This window comes from Protomyctophum bolini (genome assembly GCF_963924005.1).
Source record: "Protomyctophum bolini genome assembly, chromosome: 18".
NCBI classification, from domain to species: domain Eukaryota; kingdom Metazoa; phylum Chordata; class Actinopteri; order Myctophiformes; family Myctophidae; genus Protomyctophum; species Protomyctophum bolini.
In genome coordinates this window covers 27,458,998-27,476,985 of record NC_137879.1, presented here as the reverse complement: position 1 = coordinate 27,476,985, position 17,988 = coordinate 27,458,998, and the positions used below count along the sequence as shown (strand labels likewise).

Genomic DNA, 17,988 nt, shown 5'->3' with positions numbered 1-17,988 from the left:
AAACATGAAAGCAGTGTCCCAGTCACAAGGCTAATTTTCCTAACTTACATTTGCTGCAAACTCCATTTTACATCCAGTTATAAGCAGCTGCTTATAGCTCATATGAGGGACCCGTTACATTGTTCTCATCTCAGCAAATGGGATTTCAAATTGTTAACAGTAAACAACAAATAATCTGAATCAGCTATTATTAATAAAAAGGTAAAAACATTGCTGTTCTCATTACCAGTTAAAATGTGATGTCCCATCTACAGAAGTTGTTCAAAGCCAATACAATAAGTCAAAGGTCAATTATTGAGTGGTTTTATTTTAAATACAGTCCATCCTTGCGTGTCCAGCCAAGACAGAAATTTCAAAAACAGAATTAAATATAATATTGATTCCATATATGCAAATTATATTCAATATGTATCACATCTTACAACTTTAAACTCATATAAAAGTGTACAGGCACATACAGCACATACCAGATACAAAATGCTCATCCAAACATCTAGATGAAGCAGGTTTCACGGTCATAAAGTTATACAGTTATACAGTACATATGGACGATGGAGAGGCCACTCTCCCAAAATGTTGTCAGACATTCATTGATTGGAGGGTAGAGACTTAAAAGTATAGTTTGCCCTCGGGTCGTTCTACATTACCATATGTTCTGATTGGTGCTAGCTCAAGCTGTACTGTTAAGCGGTAAAGAATGCTGAATATTGCTCTACTTTAGGCAATTAAACTGCATTTATTAAAAATGCTGTAACATTATTTTGTTAAAATAAGTGTTTAACAGATATATTCTCGTAGTACCGTAATAATTGCTAGTGTTCAGTGACATGGGTCTCACCATCTCTTTAACTCTAAAACAGAATATATATTTTCACGTCGGGACAAACATTTTACCAAAATCAAACGATGAAACAAGGATTTGTAGCCAAAATAGAAACACTATTGGCTTTTCTCTCCTGATGCGTCATGGACTTTGATGTAATTTGGCACTATATTTAAATAAAATGGGTATGACAGAATGCAGAATCCATGAGTCATCCTGACATGATCGGATATAATAATCATAATCATCACATTGAAGTGACCACTGCTTCAGACTGCATTTACTAGAAAACATTAGTAAAATACTGTATATCATTAAATAAGTTTGGCATTTAAGCATATTGCAACATTTTAAGCAGTCACAGCAGTCAAGTTGTGACCATGCAAGTGAATCATCTTTACAAGCTGTGTTCTGTGGTAGCTGGTTTACAAGACCACTGATTATTTTCTAAATAATATAGAACACTTTTCTTAAGCAATTGATCATGGGTCCGTCTCTGGTACAGTAGGTTACCACATGACAAGAATATTTTCATAAATTACAGGATTCTAGAACTCCAGTATATGTCAATAAGCTACAATATGCTCAGTTTGTGCTACAACGGTGACAGTTTTATTTGACTGCAACTTCAAGTAGAATTCATCTCTGGCATATATACTCATTTCATGTTAAAGCTTTGCAAATATGAAAACATTAATACTCATAAAGAGTTAAAACAATTCAGTTTCATAGAAAACAAAAAACTTTTTTTAAAATACACTTATACTTCAATGAAATGTAATGTAGGCTAAATAAAGCTTCTGTATGTGAAGGGACTGAAACATAGTAGGGAAATGGACAGTGGAGACAGGATCTGACAACATCCTGAATTATGACAGTCATTGATGTGTTGCCCCAGTTTATACACTTACACTAAACAATGTGTAAACTACTACTATTAAACAACAATGTGCCAATCCTCAAACTAACAGAGAAACACTAAGCTTTACTTTCCCTCTCTGACTGTGGTCGGTGGCAATGACCCTCCAGCCAGCAGGGCACAGCAAAAACTAGAATGTAAATTGAGTAATGATAATGACATTTCTGAGACATCAATGTGTACTCCACTTTACCAAATCTAAAGCACTACTAAGAGAAAATGTACCAAAGACGCAAATAAGGCTTAAGAGTTGAGAAACTTGACATTAAACACTGATCAAGCAATAAGCATAATATGATAAATCCACAACTCTTCCTTCTTTTTTAGGGACAGGACACAGTACATATGGATGATGCAGTAACAGATTTTAGCACAGCTGGTGTAAATTATACCTTAAGCTACAACATGCATAGTGATACATTTTGTTTGTGCTCTAACCTCTTTCTAGAACTGCAAGTGGTTATGTTATTATTCCAAGTGAAATATGCAAAGGACAAATTCTGGTTTGCCTCCGGTAAATAGGCAAACGCGTTAGGCTAGAGGCAAAAGGCTTTAGTAATAATGTTATATTGGTTTTAAAGTCTTAGATCAGATCTTTGAAAACAACCACGTTTGCAAAAACAGCTTGCTTAGGAAGCCAACTAGCCAACTACTATTCAACCTCTTGCAGTGTGGTATATATTGCGACTTTCTCAATTAATTTTGCAGATTTACTTTCTACAGGAAACTCCCACCCAGACTGAAGGGAGTAAACTTCTGGGCTTGCTGGGCTCCGATCTCCGCCACATACAGAGCCCCCGTCTTCAGATCCAAATCCACCAGGTGGGGTTTTACTTCATCCGCCAATTGGATCACACTCACCACCTGGCACTGACCAATCACGCCCACTGGAGGTGCATCCAGCAGAGTGATCTGATTGGTGTTGAGCTGAACGACGACAAAGTACTTCTTGTCCGGGGTTAGTCGGACAGAGTATGGCGCATCCTCTGTGAAGCAGCTCCCCCATGTCCCCAGCCAGTCCCCGGTGACAGAGTTGAATACCTGGATCCTCTTGTTCCCTCTGTCGGCCACCCACACCCTCTGATAGTTGTCCACGGTGACACTGTGTGGGATGTAGAACTGTGCCAGGCCCTGACCTTTCTCACCATGCATCCACAGAACTTCCTGGTCCCTTGACAGCTTGATGAGGCGGTTATTCATCCCTCCGTCCCCGTCAACGATGTAGATCTCTCCAGAGCTGTGGACAAAGATCTCAGCTGGCTGGTCAAACTGCAGTGGGTTCATCCCAGACCCGGCCTTCCCCGGTGTGCCTACCACCTGGAGTGGACAGCATGAGTAGATATACTTGAAATATAAAATATAACACGTCACAGCGAGTTGTAGATCTAAAAACGAAATTGTTCACCTATGCCCAAATTAGAGACCCCAGGTTGAAAGTGGTTAAAATCAAAACACATTGGCTGCATAAGTGCCAATACCAATTGTCAGTAAAGCATGTAGTCTTATCTTATTATTAACAACATAATTCCATAGGCTTGTGTGTGTGTGTGTGTGTGTGTGTGTGTGTGTGTGTGTGTGTGTGTGTGTGTGTGTGTGTGTGTGTGTGTGTGTGTGTGTGTGTGATTATTATTATTTTGTTTCCCTGCCCCTCCATCACAGTGAAGCCTGAACAAAAATCTCTCTTTTCTTGCAGTGACACACTGGGGTTGCAAATAATAATCCAAGATAAAGCCATCACAAACCTGCAGGAGAGTCCCAGATGGCGAGTACTGTTTGATGCAGTGTCCATATGGTCCATTCCCCACGTCTGTGATCCACACTGTGGGATTGGATGAGGCAGCATCTGCCACAAATATGCCGTGGGGCATCTCCAATGTGCTTGTGTTCCAGGCCATCAGGAAATCCCCATCGGTGGAGAATACCAGCACCTTGGGCACATTCTCACCTAAGAGACAGAGTGGAACATTTATAGAAATACAGCAATAGAATGTTGATGGCATATGTTTTAAAATGTGCATTCCATTCAATTTGAGGTTATAATATTCCATGTTTTTCTTGATAGTCTCACCAAATTATGTTTTTCAAAGTCAGTAGAGTGGCATGTTTTGCTAATTAAGGAAATTAGGTCTGACTATGTAATGTAATTACGTCTGACTTTAAAATGTAAATGCATACACACAGGATAAAATATAAAACATAGAAGAGATTTATTATTCACCTCTCTGGGCCACATACACCACGCCAGAATACTGGTCCACGGCCACTCCAAACGCATCACCTCCGAACAGTTCGGGGTATTTAGGCCAGGATATGTCCAGTTTGTACAGGGGTCTTCCAAGGAGCTGATAGTCCCGCCTGAAGCTGCTGCCTTCAAAAGGCTGAGAGTTGATGGTGCCGTACAGAACCATCATGACAAGAAACACCGTGGCCATTGTCGTAGCGATCAAGCACGTGTGACCTCTCTTTTTCATCACGAGATTATCGTAATTGGTGACTTCGCAGTTAATTGATCCGTTTATGCAATTGTATACAAATGTTAGGATCGTTTAGTTCCTTCTTTGAGATGGTTAATGATTGTCCCACATAACAATCAATCTACATCACTAAAGCTAACCTGACGTTAGCTAGCTTTTATCTCTATGAAAACAGCGAGCTACTGTCGTTAACTTCACATCGGCAACGGCATGAACATTTCGTGTACTCCGTTGGAAACGTTTAGGCCTAGATTTCAGTTTCATGTGAAGCTGCTGATAGTCCGATCGAAGCAGAGAACTCGTCTCTTCTCAAAAACGACAACAAAAAACACATGACAACTGTCATGGGCCAACGGAAATTACGTGGGTTTACTTTAGAAGGATTGCAACGTCACCACGTCGTGTTGTTGCAGGAGCGTTCAGCTGCGTCAATTCACCCACAGCTGTACACTGAACGACAGGAACAGGTACATCTATTTTGTATTCAAAGTAAAAGCATACACGCACACGCACACGCACACACACATTGGGGTGTCTGGGCAGTACATGCAATCATACAGAGACGTTCACTTAAATAATGAATGGTTCTTATTAAAAGAGTAGACGTAATTTCCAGTGTTCTGGTGAATTTGTAGAGTTTGATACTTTTATCAGGCTTGCTTGATGTACACCTACAGAAATTGTTGATGACTGAAGCAGTAATGTAAGACCCATCTGTAAAAGTCGGATTCTCACAGTCCAATGTTGGCAGTTATTATTTTCCCTGCGTAGAATACTATTATGGCACCATAATACTATTGTGGTGCGTCATATTGGAACACAATATTTTAACACAGAGAAACAAAGCATATGGGAAAATATTTGTTTTTGTAGGCTATTACAGTGCATGCGTTATTAGAATTTACACCATGGACCAGTGAAACAAAAAAAAATAGTAGTAGGTGTAGCCAGGTCGGACAAATAACTTGTACTAGAGAGGACATATTGTGTGCTGATGTATTGATGTTATGGACCTCTCAGAGACAAAAGTGAGATTGAACACCAATCTACAAGCAGTGGTGGAAAGTAACTAAGTACATTTACTTAAGTAGGCTACTGCAAAACAAGTACACTTAAGTACAAGACTCTGTATGAGAGATTTACCAAGGGTGAGCCAGAAAATAGCAGCCAGGAGAATGAGACTATAGCGGGACACTGCCAAAGGCATCAAGAACTGCCAGCCAGCAAACTGGTTCTCTGGGAACCAGCACACGGGCATCGATCACGAGGACGTCCCACGCTAACATACGTGGATGTACTCAAGTGCGATGCAGGAGCGCAAAGTACCAACGAACTGGCCAGATGTATGGAGAACTGGGGTTACTGGAAAACGACGATGGAGGGCTCGTCTGACACTTTTGAGGATGTGAGCTTGTAAAGCAGTCCCCACTGTAATGTCACATTGCCACTATGATTTCAGCCATGTCAAGATCAGCATAAAAGCAGACTACAAAGAGTGTGAAGAGTAAAACATGGGACTAGATAAGAGGGAAGAACAGCAGCCTCCCTACACTTTCCTCACTCTATTCCACCAGAATAATTAGGAAGGCAAATAAAATCATTGCAGACAACTCCCATCCTGCACATCACCTCTTCAATCTCCTCCCATCAGGCAGGAGATATAGAAGTATCCAGAGCTCAACATGTCGCTTCAGGGATAGCACTTACCCCGTAGCCATTAGACATCTGAACTCATAGTATATGCATATAGCACTTTAAAAAACTGAATGTAATTTCCTATGCTGCTGGTTTTTGTTTTTGTATTGTACTGTCCTTCTTTTTTGTGTATATACATATGGTTGTCTGTATTGAGTATGAACCAAGACAAATTCCTATCAACTTGTTGACATGGCAAATAAATTATTATTGAATCTTGAATGTTGTCACTAAGAACACTAGAGATCCTATCCTCCCATAAAATCAAGTCATTTTTAACAGTCCCTGACCTTGAAAAAGTTATTCATGCATTCATCACATCACGCTTAGATTATTGTAATGCGCTATACACAGGCCTAACCCATAAATCTATTTCCCGCTTACAACTTGTCCAAAACGCCGCCGCCAGACTCCTAACAAACACCAGGAAACGGGACCACATCACTCCAGTCCTGGCTACACTTCACTGGCTTCCTGTTGTTTTTAGAATTGATTTTAAAATCCTTTTATTGACATTTAAGGTACAAATGGGCCAGGCACCCCAATATCTTGCAGATCTCCTACACCCCTATAACCCTCCCCGTATACTTAGGTCCTCAGACGGGGCTCTCCTAAAGGTTCCCGAGAAACGTCATCGTATAAACAAGGGAGAACGAGCCTTCTCTGTCCGTGCCCCTAAAATTTGGAACACCCTCCCCAAAACCTCATCACCGCATCTTTCAAAACTCTTCTCAAAACATACCTGTTCAGAAAAGCATTTCCCCCCCAGCCCCGTTGAATGTATGTTCACTGATTGTTTTTATATTGTATCTCTGAATATGCTTTCGACTGTGGGTTCTTGATTTGCTGTGGTGCATCCGTGTGGATGTGTTCGATTTTCCTGTGAATTTGTTGTGCAGCACTTTGTGACTTTGTCCAGAAAGGTGCTATATAAATAAAGTTATTATTATTATCAATCGGCCACTGATCGGTGATTGCCGATCATGAGAAAAACAATCAGTGATTGGGATCGGTCACAAAAAACCTGATCGTGGCATCCCTATAAAGAACACTGATCACCATGATCAGCGACATATCTCGATCGTTTGACTAGGTAGAGCTATCAATAGACATGGCCAGCTGCCTACATGAAGTTCATACAGTACTAAAGAAAAGTGTCTCTTTACTTAGAATATGCAGTGCTGAACTAGCAAATATAAAAATTATGTAAACAACCTCATCCTACAACCAGGGGTTCCCAAACTTTAACTTGAGAACAGAACAGAAGTTAAGTGTCTCCCCAGTACCCAGATCAACTTCAACCATTTGGCCTATGTCTGCCCTCTGCAACCACATCGCTTCACAAACAGATTGTCATCACAGTTAGAACAATGTCCACTGCGGCAAGTGGCAGCAAGCAATCAGTTCTCTGACACAGCAGCCATCCAGAAGACTTAAACATCAGCAATAATAATATTTGACTCACCAGTCAGTAGAGCTGCAGGGCAGGCCATGATTCTGCTGAGTTAAACCTCCTCGTGACTGCCTCTTACAGTATTCATTCAATTCTAGAAATTAATGGAAATAGAAATAATTGCACAAAAAAGATTATGTCATCAGGGTTAGATCAATATCCACTATGGCAAACTGCACCACCAAGTGGATAAAGTATGGCTAGCCATCCAGAAAACGTTAGTAAATGAGACAGCACTACACAGCAGTCTCTGAACTTTACTTACAAACAATTCAACCAGCACACAGGTACAGGTACTTCCTTATATCACTTCCCTATCTCCTCCCATTGCCTCCCATTGCCAACCAGTGAGGTGATATACCTCCATCTAGTGTCTACCACACAACCCCCACCCCCCAGGGCCCCATGCAACACATTAAACCTGTAGCCTACAAAAATAATAATTTACTCACCCATCAGATTCAGAAGATCAGCAGGACACTGCCACGTAATACCACTTCGAGTTACACCTCCTAATGACTGCATCTGTCTATTCAAGGCAGGAATGAGTCACATTATTTTCGTGACATTTGACTCAAATGCCGTAATGACATTCATTTTCAAATGTTCACTAGTTATTTTTTAAATCATCACCTAGTACATATAGCCTACTTTAACTACTTAATATCTGACTTCTTTGCCTTTGAAATTTGAATGATGGTAGCCTACCCTTTATCCATTTCATTACAGGTTGCGGTTGTCTTTAAGGTAGTAGGCCTATAACTTAAGTTATATTTATTACCAGTTTACCACAAAGCTCAGTTTAATACATTTTCCTGGGTGTATCCATCTTGCTGTCAGTGAGATTGGAGGTTGGTAAACAAACACCTGTTTGCACCCCCGTCCCCACCCCTCTGTGGGGGTTTGCACCCCCATCCCCACCAGTGAGGTTGAATGTCCATATAAAAAAAAATATATATATATATATTCAGTTGTATTTACATTTGATATAATATTTCCAGTCGAACTGTCTATAAGTAGCCTATGAAACAAAAAGTCTGGTAGGCCTACGACGAGGCTAATTCGTAAGTTATCTGACTGAAATGTATACCCTTTAGTTCATTTATTAGACTATGCCCAGTTTGCCCACCATACCATGAGTTCACTCACTTAACTGTCACATACTGTCACGTACATGAATACGAGACTGCTAGTACATACCTCCTCAGTAGGATATAAGTATTTTCAAACATTCCGTCATGATTTATTTGGGTTGGCAACTTGGCATTCCTCTGTTCCTGACGTTCTGCGGACTGCTGACTTCAAGTGCTTTCCGGGGGTTAATTAGAACTTAAGAACCACAACTATTATTTTAGTATCAGTTTTAGTTGTTGCCGTGCGTGCATTTAAAAACAAAACGTCTATTTGAATATATAAAGCATTTATGAAAGGATTCGCAAAAAACACCTTCAAACTCGCTCAGCTCTTGATCGCGCCAAAGCAGCAGCAGGTGCGTGTAATTGGATACAGGTCCAGCAGTGTGTGTGAGCGGCACCGCCGCACCTGCACCTGAAGGTTCATCAAACAAATCCCGTGTATTTAAAAAGAAGAATACATTTATTTTATATGGAAAATAAAATTGTCAGAAATAAAAGCAGACCTATATGATTTGAATAGGCCAGGTAGGCTACGTTTTTTTAATATTAAATACGGTAGTTTATTGAACATAAATAAAAACAGCGTCGTACACTATCAGTTCAACAAAAGGAATAGCACAAAAAAAGTTATTGCGGTCATGTTTCCAGTTATAGCCAGGCCCTATGCAATCAATTCATAGACATCCTACGACATTATTTATGTATTTGTTTATTTATCTATGGCCTACTTTCATTTTACAGTAGCAAGCAACAACAAAGGCTTGGAGGGGCGAGATTTTATTTTGATATCCACGAACAGGAAGTTTTCATTTTGTGTGACGAACACTTGACAGTGCTGCAGCAGCGGAGCGGACGGCCGACTGATACCCTGTCGATTTACTGTCCACAATTTTTTTTAACTCCATCAAAGGATCTAACGGCTGGGGCGGACGACAGTCCGTTGAGGACAGAGACACCTTTAATGTAGTTCAAATCCCCGAAGAATCGGCTCGATGGAGGTCGTGGACAGCCCTCTTAACCTCGTAAGTTTCTGTTGATGTTGCAATAACAGGCTAACGTTACTGTAGCCTACAGTTGACTCGCCAAGGAGGATACGTTGGGTGACGTTGCAAACAATCGACGTGTCGCCGTATCCACCCATATGTATCTGACTATCTATGATCTATCCACCCTTTTCGACAATCGTCACTCACGCCACAAAAACGGCGTATTCTGCACTTTTCCAGTTGGAGAAGAGAAGAATACGTAATTTTGTTGAGCGGCGAAATTACATAGTTACTGAAGCACTTCCGCTAGACGACGCTTTAATTGTTACGTCATTGACGAATCCTTTATTTATTTTATTATTATTATCTTGACTTGAAGCTAGATGCTGTAAATAATGTAGCCTTTGGTTTAGTCCCACATGCATGTTTTGCTGGTCAGCAAATTGTTCTTAAAGTATTGCTATATAAGTATAACGGTTTATATGCTGTAATAAGTAGGCAGTCAGAAAGTGAATAACATGGTAAAACATTAACTACAGACAACTCGATCACAGCTGCCTACAGTACTTCCTTTCAATGTAACATTATGTGGGGATCGATCATCAGCCATGTGTTCCCTCGGACCCTGGGTCGGGCCCGGGGGTAGGTAGTTAGGATTAAGTGAAAATAGGTACACTCCCATATTGTGTGTCTGACTCTGAATTAAATAATTTAGTAAACAGTACTGTGAAATAAAAGTTGCCTATAGTGATTTGTTAATTCCATATTTAAACACTTTCACCCTGGCACATGCAGTGAAAGTTTTGGGCATGTCTTTATAGGCAAAATGTCTGTGTGTTCGGCTGTTTTTGAAAATATTTGAATACAGCCTATGTGGTTAAACCTTCCTACATTTTAAACTCCCTCCTGTCACCGTTCTATTCTCTCTCTTATTTCAGTCTGCTCCCATTTATCTCTCCCCAGGCTCACCAGCAGTGCAGGAAGGCTGACCGCCTGTTGGCAGCAGGGAAGTATGAGGAGGCTATTTCCTGCCATGGCAAAGCTGCAGGTCAGTTAATGCTGACATAATGGTCCACTCCAAATAATTTTATCCCAAAAAATAATGAAGGAAAAAAAGTACATAATCCTTGCAGAAAGCCATATCATCTTTATCTATATATTTTTAAGTGGTGCAAACCACTTCAACATCCAGCTTACAGCTCCGTGTACCGTGGTACGTACGTACGTACGTACGTACGTACGTACGTACGTACGTACGTACGTACAATGAGCATGAGTGGTGTGTTTAATGAGTTTTGGACAGTCACAATATGTACATGTCTCTAGGGCTAGGCTGCCTATATGCCTAGCCTAGGCAATCCCTGAGGAAGTAAAAGTAATAGCAAAATTCACACAGGGCGTTACAATCCATAAATGGCAAAATCTCTTGATTACACCATCATTGTTCTTGTGTGAGCGTGTAAGTATTTACAAAGACATATTTCAATAGGAGGCATAGACCGTCCACATTAGGAGATACACAACACAAGCAGCCAGGCTAATGTCTGGCTTTGCCACTTAATACCGCATTGTGGTTTGTGCCTGCGGCTTCATTCACAAACCACAGATACCTTACTATCAATAACTTGAGATTGCCCAGAGAAAGTAAAACAATGCCATTATTAGGTTGTATTGTTTACATTCATATGCTATTGTAGATAGCAGCGTATATATTATTAAACCATATTCTGTTCATGTATATAGGCCTATTTGTGATGATACCACCAATATGTTGCAATGGACTGACATACCGTCCATAATCGAGATTGTGGTGTTTCTATCTCCCATGATCTGACTTGAGTACCCTAAATAAGGTCTAAACAGTGCCAGTACTTTCAGGACAACCAACATTTGGGGAATAAGACTTATCCTCAATAATAATTGTCAAGTGGGTTTTTGCATAATTTTCTTAAACCAGGCCACTTCGTGGTGTACTGTACTCCTATGTACTCCTATGACCCGTCCTGGTTTTTAACTATCTGGCCCTGTTCAGAGCTCCTATTATGAGACAACATGTTCTCACTCCTCGCTGACACAAATAATAAATTCTCCTAACAATATACTGTAGCCTACTATGCGGGTTGAGAACAAGTCAAAGAGAACCATAACATACCTAGAACTATTGCATGTCAACCCCAAATCATTAAACAGACATTTTATTATTTTATCAAAGAAATTAAATGTAATTTTCATAGATAGAGAGAACCAATTCAGAGGGTTACAGAAAGGTGTACGGCATGTCCACAGCTATTTAAAGCTCAGGATCTATAGTACTGTAGAGGTCTACTATTACTACTGTCTGCTTCTTAGACATGTTGGCTTTTTAGTTTCTGCTATGCCTAGGAGCTATAAGTAGCCAATTCTATATGGAGCTGTAAGCAGGATATCCAACCTTCTTCTGACTAAAATGTCATATTATATTAGCCCAATCATGAAGCATTGCACTGTGCCAATGCTAAGGGTTTGAAGTAGGGATTTCCCAATCACGTTTTCTTGCTCCTGATCCGATCATTTGATTTTGAGACATACCGATACCAATCTTTCCCAATCCGATCTTTATATTTTTATATTACACTTATGCCATATCACAATAGCAAATATCCTAATGTATGTCACTAGGTTAATCTGTTGTTGCCTTTCAATTAATGAAAGGCATTGTCCTGGTGGTAAAGTTCCTGCCAACCACCATGGAGACTCTGATTAGACTTTTCTCGGCGGTGTCACCAGCTTGCCCAACGGACACAATTGACCGTGTTCACAGCTGGCTGGACAGGGGGACCTCTGTCACTGACTGCATTAGCATCTCTTATACGGTTGGTCGGGGGACCTGGAGCAAAAACTGGACACACGTGGGTGTTCACTCTCCAGAATACCAATCGGTGTCAGCCGGGACTAAACTCATGGAGGTTAACTTATCCTTATCATACAAGGGTACTGAGTAGGAATCTGTATTTAAGCGTGAACAGCGTCAAGTATGTAAACTAGAAAAAGGTTAATTGGTCATATACAGTAGGTGTACAAATGGAATTAAGGGCAGTGGGAACATTATACAGCACAGGACATAATTCATCTCGGCTCACACACACACGTGGGTTATTTAGGATCATGAAATATAAGGCTGCACATTTAAAATATTCACTGTATTGACTGCTGGGAGATATGGACAAAATAAAATCCCAGACGTTATCTATATTTGTCTCGTATCACAAAAAACAATATGTTATTGATATATTGCCCAGCCCTAGTGCAGATAGAGAAATAATTTTATAGAAGTCTAGAGGTCAATATACTCTTGGTGCAATGAGTCTAAATATTAAGTGACTTCTTATAAACCTAAGACTATACTAGTCTACTAGTCTGCTGTTTCTTTTTCCATGTTTTTTTTATTGTCCTTCCAATGCATGTGGGCATCACATTCCGTGCTACAAACACACAACACATGTGCATAGGAGGGGCTAGCGCCCCTCAAAAACTGTCTGAGGTGCACAGTGCACACAAGCCTGAGTAGACATTAAAGTGTGAAAAGTAAGTGAAATATTAAACCATGACCTCAGTCTGCAATGTTGCACAACACTGTTGTTTGTTATTGCACAAGCCTGTTGCTGTTCTAATGTAATAACATTACACTATGCCCCCCCTATCTCTCTTAATGCCCCCTCTCTCTTTTACTTTTTTAAATCTCTATCTGTGACTTTTAGATCTACTGAGGGATGCCATGAAGTTAACGCAGTGTGAGCAGGTGAGTGTGCGTGCGCGTGTGTGCAATTCCTGCACGCGTGAGCAGGAATTTCTCTTGTTTTGCAGGTTCACTGTTGTCGGTAAACAGTCCAGGTTGATTGACTGATGTATGCCGTTGCCTATTCACAGTTCAACAGTTACTTTCACATTACTTCACAAAAAAATCTTTCTCTTAATATTTTTATTACAGAAAAGAGGGACAAAATCAAGCCTCTTTTCTCCCTATATCTTAATTATCTAAATTATGAAAAAACTCATGCAGTAGTGCTAATATAAAGGAAGAAGAAAAGCAAAACTAAAAGCAAAGAAAAACTAAAACAACAAATGTTATAAAATAAAGAACTTTCAATAATTAAGAATCAATTAGTTCAATTAACTGTTCTACCACTAATGTCCATTACGGTTGGCATGATTTATGAGGGTGAACACGTTTGCTGTTCCGTAGGCCCGCCTGTCCATGGAGCTGCAGAGGGACAGCCACGTCAAGCAGCAGCGTCTAATCCAGGAGCGCTGGAAGAGGGAAACGCGTCGCGAGGCCACCAAAACCCGGCAGGGTACGCCGCGGCCCGCCGTCGCCGACACGGCTCTGCTCGCCCAGGCCACCTCCCAGCTCCATCTCCAGGCCTGTCCAGGTGTAGCCCCGCCTTCCGGAGCGAGGGAGCGCGAGTACGACACTCTAATCTACCAGCTGCAGCTTCGGCACGGTGGAGGGCCCCCGTCCGTCCCCCCGCCGAGCCCTGGCCCCAGGACCACCAAAGACGACAAGACTCGCCTGGAGGAGCAGGAGACCACCATCGAGGGCCTGCGGCAGCTCGTGATCAAGCTGATGGAGGAAAACCAGCAGATGGCGAGCGAGAACCAGCGGCTGACAACCGATAACCAGCGGGTGCGCTCTGAGAACGCCCGGCTGCGCTCGGAGGCGGCACTCGATGCTCCAGACTTTGTGGAGTGCTCGGAGCTTTGGGGGACGACTGGGAAAGGGAAGAAGGAGATCGCCATCCCGCAGCTACCGCCGCTGGAGATGCCTGCAGAGGAGGATCTGTGTCTGGACGACCTACCACCCCTGGAGGACATCCAGAACGAACTGCAGGAGCTACTGGACAGGGATAAGCTGTGAATGGAATGACAGGCAGACGCCATTTACCATTTACACACTCGCACACACAAAGATCGATGGGGATGAGTGTTGTTCAATGGAATGGAGTTTTTTGAGGCATTAAGAAACCTATCACTGCTGTTTGAGGGTAACCGTGTAAGCTAATGGGTTGTTGTAACGGGTCATTGTGTTGGACGACCCAAAACATCACGGTTTCATTCAGTTGAAAAAGTTTTTTTTCTTTACTAGTTTTTGTTGATGCATAGCTCTCATCTGACAACAACAGTGATATGGTACACGCTTTTGACCTGCTCACAGGAAAGGTAGAGAAGGACTGCCTTGATAAAGCATATAGACAAACATTAACACTCAACACACAGCCAAAAGAAGCATGGGGCTGTGGGCTGTGTTTAATTAAAGCAGAATGCAAGAAGACGTATTTACACACAATTTGACCCGTTTGTGGCATTGTGTCAAGTAATGAACACTGCAAAAAGTGAGAGCGCACACGCATACATAAACACACATACTACACCTCTCATAACTCATGCAGCAGTGCTAAAGTGACCAGAGCGTAAGCTAAAGCTCCGTGTCTGACTGAAACTGTGTGCAGCAACCGTACATGCACACACCAGAAACTTTTGTATCAACAAACCAGTGCCTTGGAACACTTTTCAGGTCCCACTGTGGTGGTAGTCTTATTAGGGGACCTCGACACTTACTAGAAAAAAGGGATGAGTATTTTGATTGTGTTTGTCAGCGTTCAGCAGACGGTCCTTAAAGCTGGCAAACAGACCCAGCTGACAGATTGACTGTAAATAATACTTCTCAAGATCATTTGGGTGTAGGGGGAAAAAAAGTGTTTGACTGTACCTATTGACGAGGAGAAATGGTCAGCAACACCACAATCACTAGATACGCTTAACAAATGTAGTTAATAATTAAATCAATTAATTAATTTGGTGAATATAGCAAGATGCACTGAGTTTATAAAATCTTAAACTCTTTCAATGTGTTCCACTGACATGACGACACATCACGTGTCCGTGTGAAGAATTTAGAAACCTTGTAGTCGACTGCATTAAAGCCAGTCAAATTCAATCATTGCGAGGCATATTTAATTCTACACTCAGACAGTTTATATAGACAAGTGTGACATAGATATTTGGGAGGTATTGGAACTCAACGTTGATATTGCAAAGCTGATAGCACCCACCGATTCTTAAAAAGAGCAGTGGGTCAGAAATGCACTGGGAGCTGTGTTGGAGGTAAGGAAGGAGTGAGCTCTTATCTCTCTCTCTCTCTCCCTGTTAATACATTGTCAGTCAGTCAAGCCCTCGCTTTGTCCAGAGGAATATTTGTTTTGGTGAATTAAGTGTTATTGTGTGTGTGTGTGTGTGTGTGTGTGTGTGTGTGTGTGTGTGTGAGAGAGAGACATTTTGGAAGACTGGTGTTGATCTGTTTCAGTTCTACCACTCGCAAGATGTGTGTGTGAGTTGTCGTTCTTTGTGTGTGTGCGTGAGAGAGAGTTGTGTGAGCCTTTAAGTCTGATTTATTCTGTGTCACATGATGGCAATAACTGATGTGTCACATTTGTCAGTTTCCGTGGAATGATCACGGTCTAGACAGGTCGCCATGTCATTTTAGATCAGTGGTTCTCAGAGTGGAGTCCAGGGACCCATGGTTCCTTGATGGGGTTCCAGGTGGACCCTTAAAGGTCTGTAACTCTCTGAGTTATGAGAATCCTTGAAATTAAAAGATTTGAGAACCACAGCCAACCACAGATCATTACAGCTTTCTCATCATCTCCATCTCTTCTTTAATCTTCTCATCTCATCTTTTTTTCCCTCTTCTTACCTAGTTTAATGTTTTTATTTTGCTCCTTTTTAACCAATCTGTGAAGGAGCATGGTTATCTTTTTAATTTAAAGAAAATACAGGTTTTAAAATGTATTTGTTTGTCCTGCAATGCAATGCAAATGTTTTGGTTCCATGTTCTAGTTGGTCTCCTTGCAGCTAACTAACTAGCTTATTAATTAACATGATGTTGTTTTGCCTTATAAAGAAAGAAGCCCAGATACATTCTGCTGTCAGTCTTTCATTTGAGTTCCATTTATGTCCAATTGAACAAAATGAGAGCTGTTTGTACGTACAAATCGGAACCATTCTTTCCCAATCATTGAAGGTGTCTCTGTGCTAAGATTTAGATCTGATTCTATTATAGAAAGAACTCCTTTTTAAATTTGGATATGCTTTTAGATTTCCACTGCAGCCCTTTGGCCCCTCTGTTTTCTAAAGGGGCTCTCTGGTTGAGATGGGGCCCTGAAGGTCTAAGCTCAGTGAAGTCCAACTAGTAGGCCTAGTTATTCTTCCTCTATTCCCATTGAGCACATTTGTCACTCTGGTATCTCCATATTTGTTGTTTCTTCATAAATTAATGCTGTATTTTATACTTTGTCATATGACAGTGTCATGCATAAATAGCAGATTATTACATTTAAAAAAAATGCCTTTAATGAGACGCAGAAACTAGTAATACCAGGTTGATAAGTGTCTGTTGGTTTTATAAATATTTAACCATGTGTTAGAGATTGTTTCCTGAAATGTAACCATTTTAGATTGAAAGCTTTCCACCCGACAGTCTTCACATGGTGGCCATTTTGCTCTTAGGACATCCTCAAGTATGACACGAGCAAAATGGCTGACATTTCTTTGGTCAATGCTTTTCACAACATCTCTATTCTGACGATAGTATGTGGACAATTTAAGGAGACATTGATTTCAGCAGCTATGGCGATTGATGAATTTGACAGGAATATTCTACGTAAAATTTCAAATCATGTCTCCTAACATCACTTCATTGGCTGTCAGGAATATTAATAACTACAATTCATGACATGACACATTATAGGCCTAAATATTTTTTTACCTGCCTACTCTGTAAGCAACTCTGACTTTCACTTTGTTGTGTGTAAATTGAAAATTGTTTGACTGATACAAAAAGCTGTTGTGGATCCAGAATAGGGCTGGGCAATATCAATATTATAGATATTGTGATATGAGACTAGATATCGTCTGGAAATTGTAATATCATTATATGGCATATTTGTTATCTTTCCCCGTTATCTTTGTCCCATAAAGCCCTAATAGTGAAAGTATCACATGAGCTTTTAGATTGGATATTTTCAGAAATTAAAATCTATGGACTTTTTATGTCTTTAAACAGAACCCCACTTGTGAGTGATGTCATGGGCAGCCAGTGGGCACCCCTCACTTCACATATTATCAATATATCACAATACTGACAAGAGGTATTTGGTCCATATTTGATTTTGTTCATATTGCCCAGCCATAGTCCACACTGCTACATGTGGCTAAATTATTTAACGTTTATTAATTGTGTTACTTTAATTGAAAAAAGTACTGTAAAACCTAGCTATCACTCAATTTGAATTGACCAAGTTCAAATGATGTGGCTATAACTTAACATTAAACTTGATTTTTATTATGCAGTATGGAATTAACCACGTGAACCCTAGCGTCCCTATTCAGGTCAAGAAATTGCATAGTACAAGAGTCTAGAGTCTAGATCATCTATTTTCAGTGAAGATAATTATAGAGGCAAAACAG

General features: G+C 40.7%; 2 protein-coding genes across 2 annotated transcripts; one reads left to right on the top strand and one right to left on the bottom strand.

The window, feature by feature from the left end:
• Window positions 1–316: 316 nt before the first annotated feature.
• Window positions 317–4,556, bottom strand: LOC308332977 (NHL repeat-containing protein 3-like). The gene is made up of 3 exons (XM_080789128.1): window positions 3,961–4,556; window positions 3,485–3,687; window positions 317–3,059 (listed from the first exon to the last, which is right to left on the bottom strand). The coding sequence occupies exons 1-3, from the start codon at window positions 4,211–4,213 to the stop codon at window positions 2,460–2,462; spliced, it is 1,056 nt and encodes a 351-aa protein (XP_080645254.1). The 5' UTR covers window positions 4,214–4,556; the 3' UTR covers window positions 317–2,459.
• Window positions 4,557–9,325: 4,769 nt separating this feature from the next.
• Window positions 9,326–16,440, top strand: nrbf2b (nuclear receptor binding factor 2b). Its single transcript, XM_080788841.1, has 4 exons — window positions 9,326–9,522; window positions 10,450–10,534; window positions 13,224–13,264; window positions 13,709–16,440. Exons 1-4 carry the CDS (start codon window positions 9,493–9,495, stop codon window positions 14,378–14,380), a joined length of 828 nt encoding a protein of 275 aa, XP_080644967.1. The 5' UTR covers window positions 9,326–9,492; the 3' UTR covers window positions 14,381–16,440.
• Window positions 16,441–17,988: the final 1,548 nt, after the last annotated feature.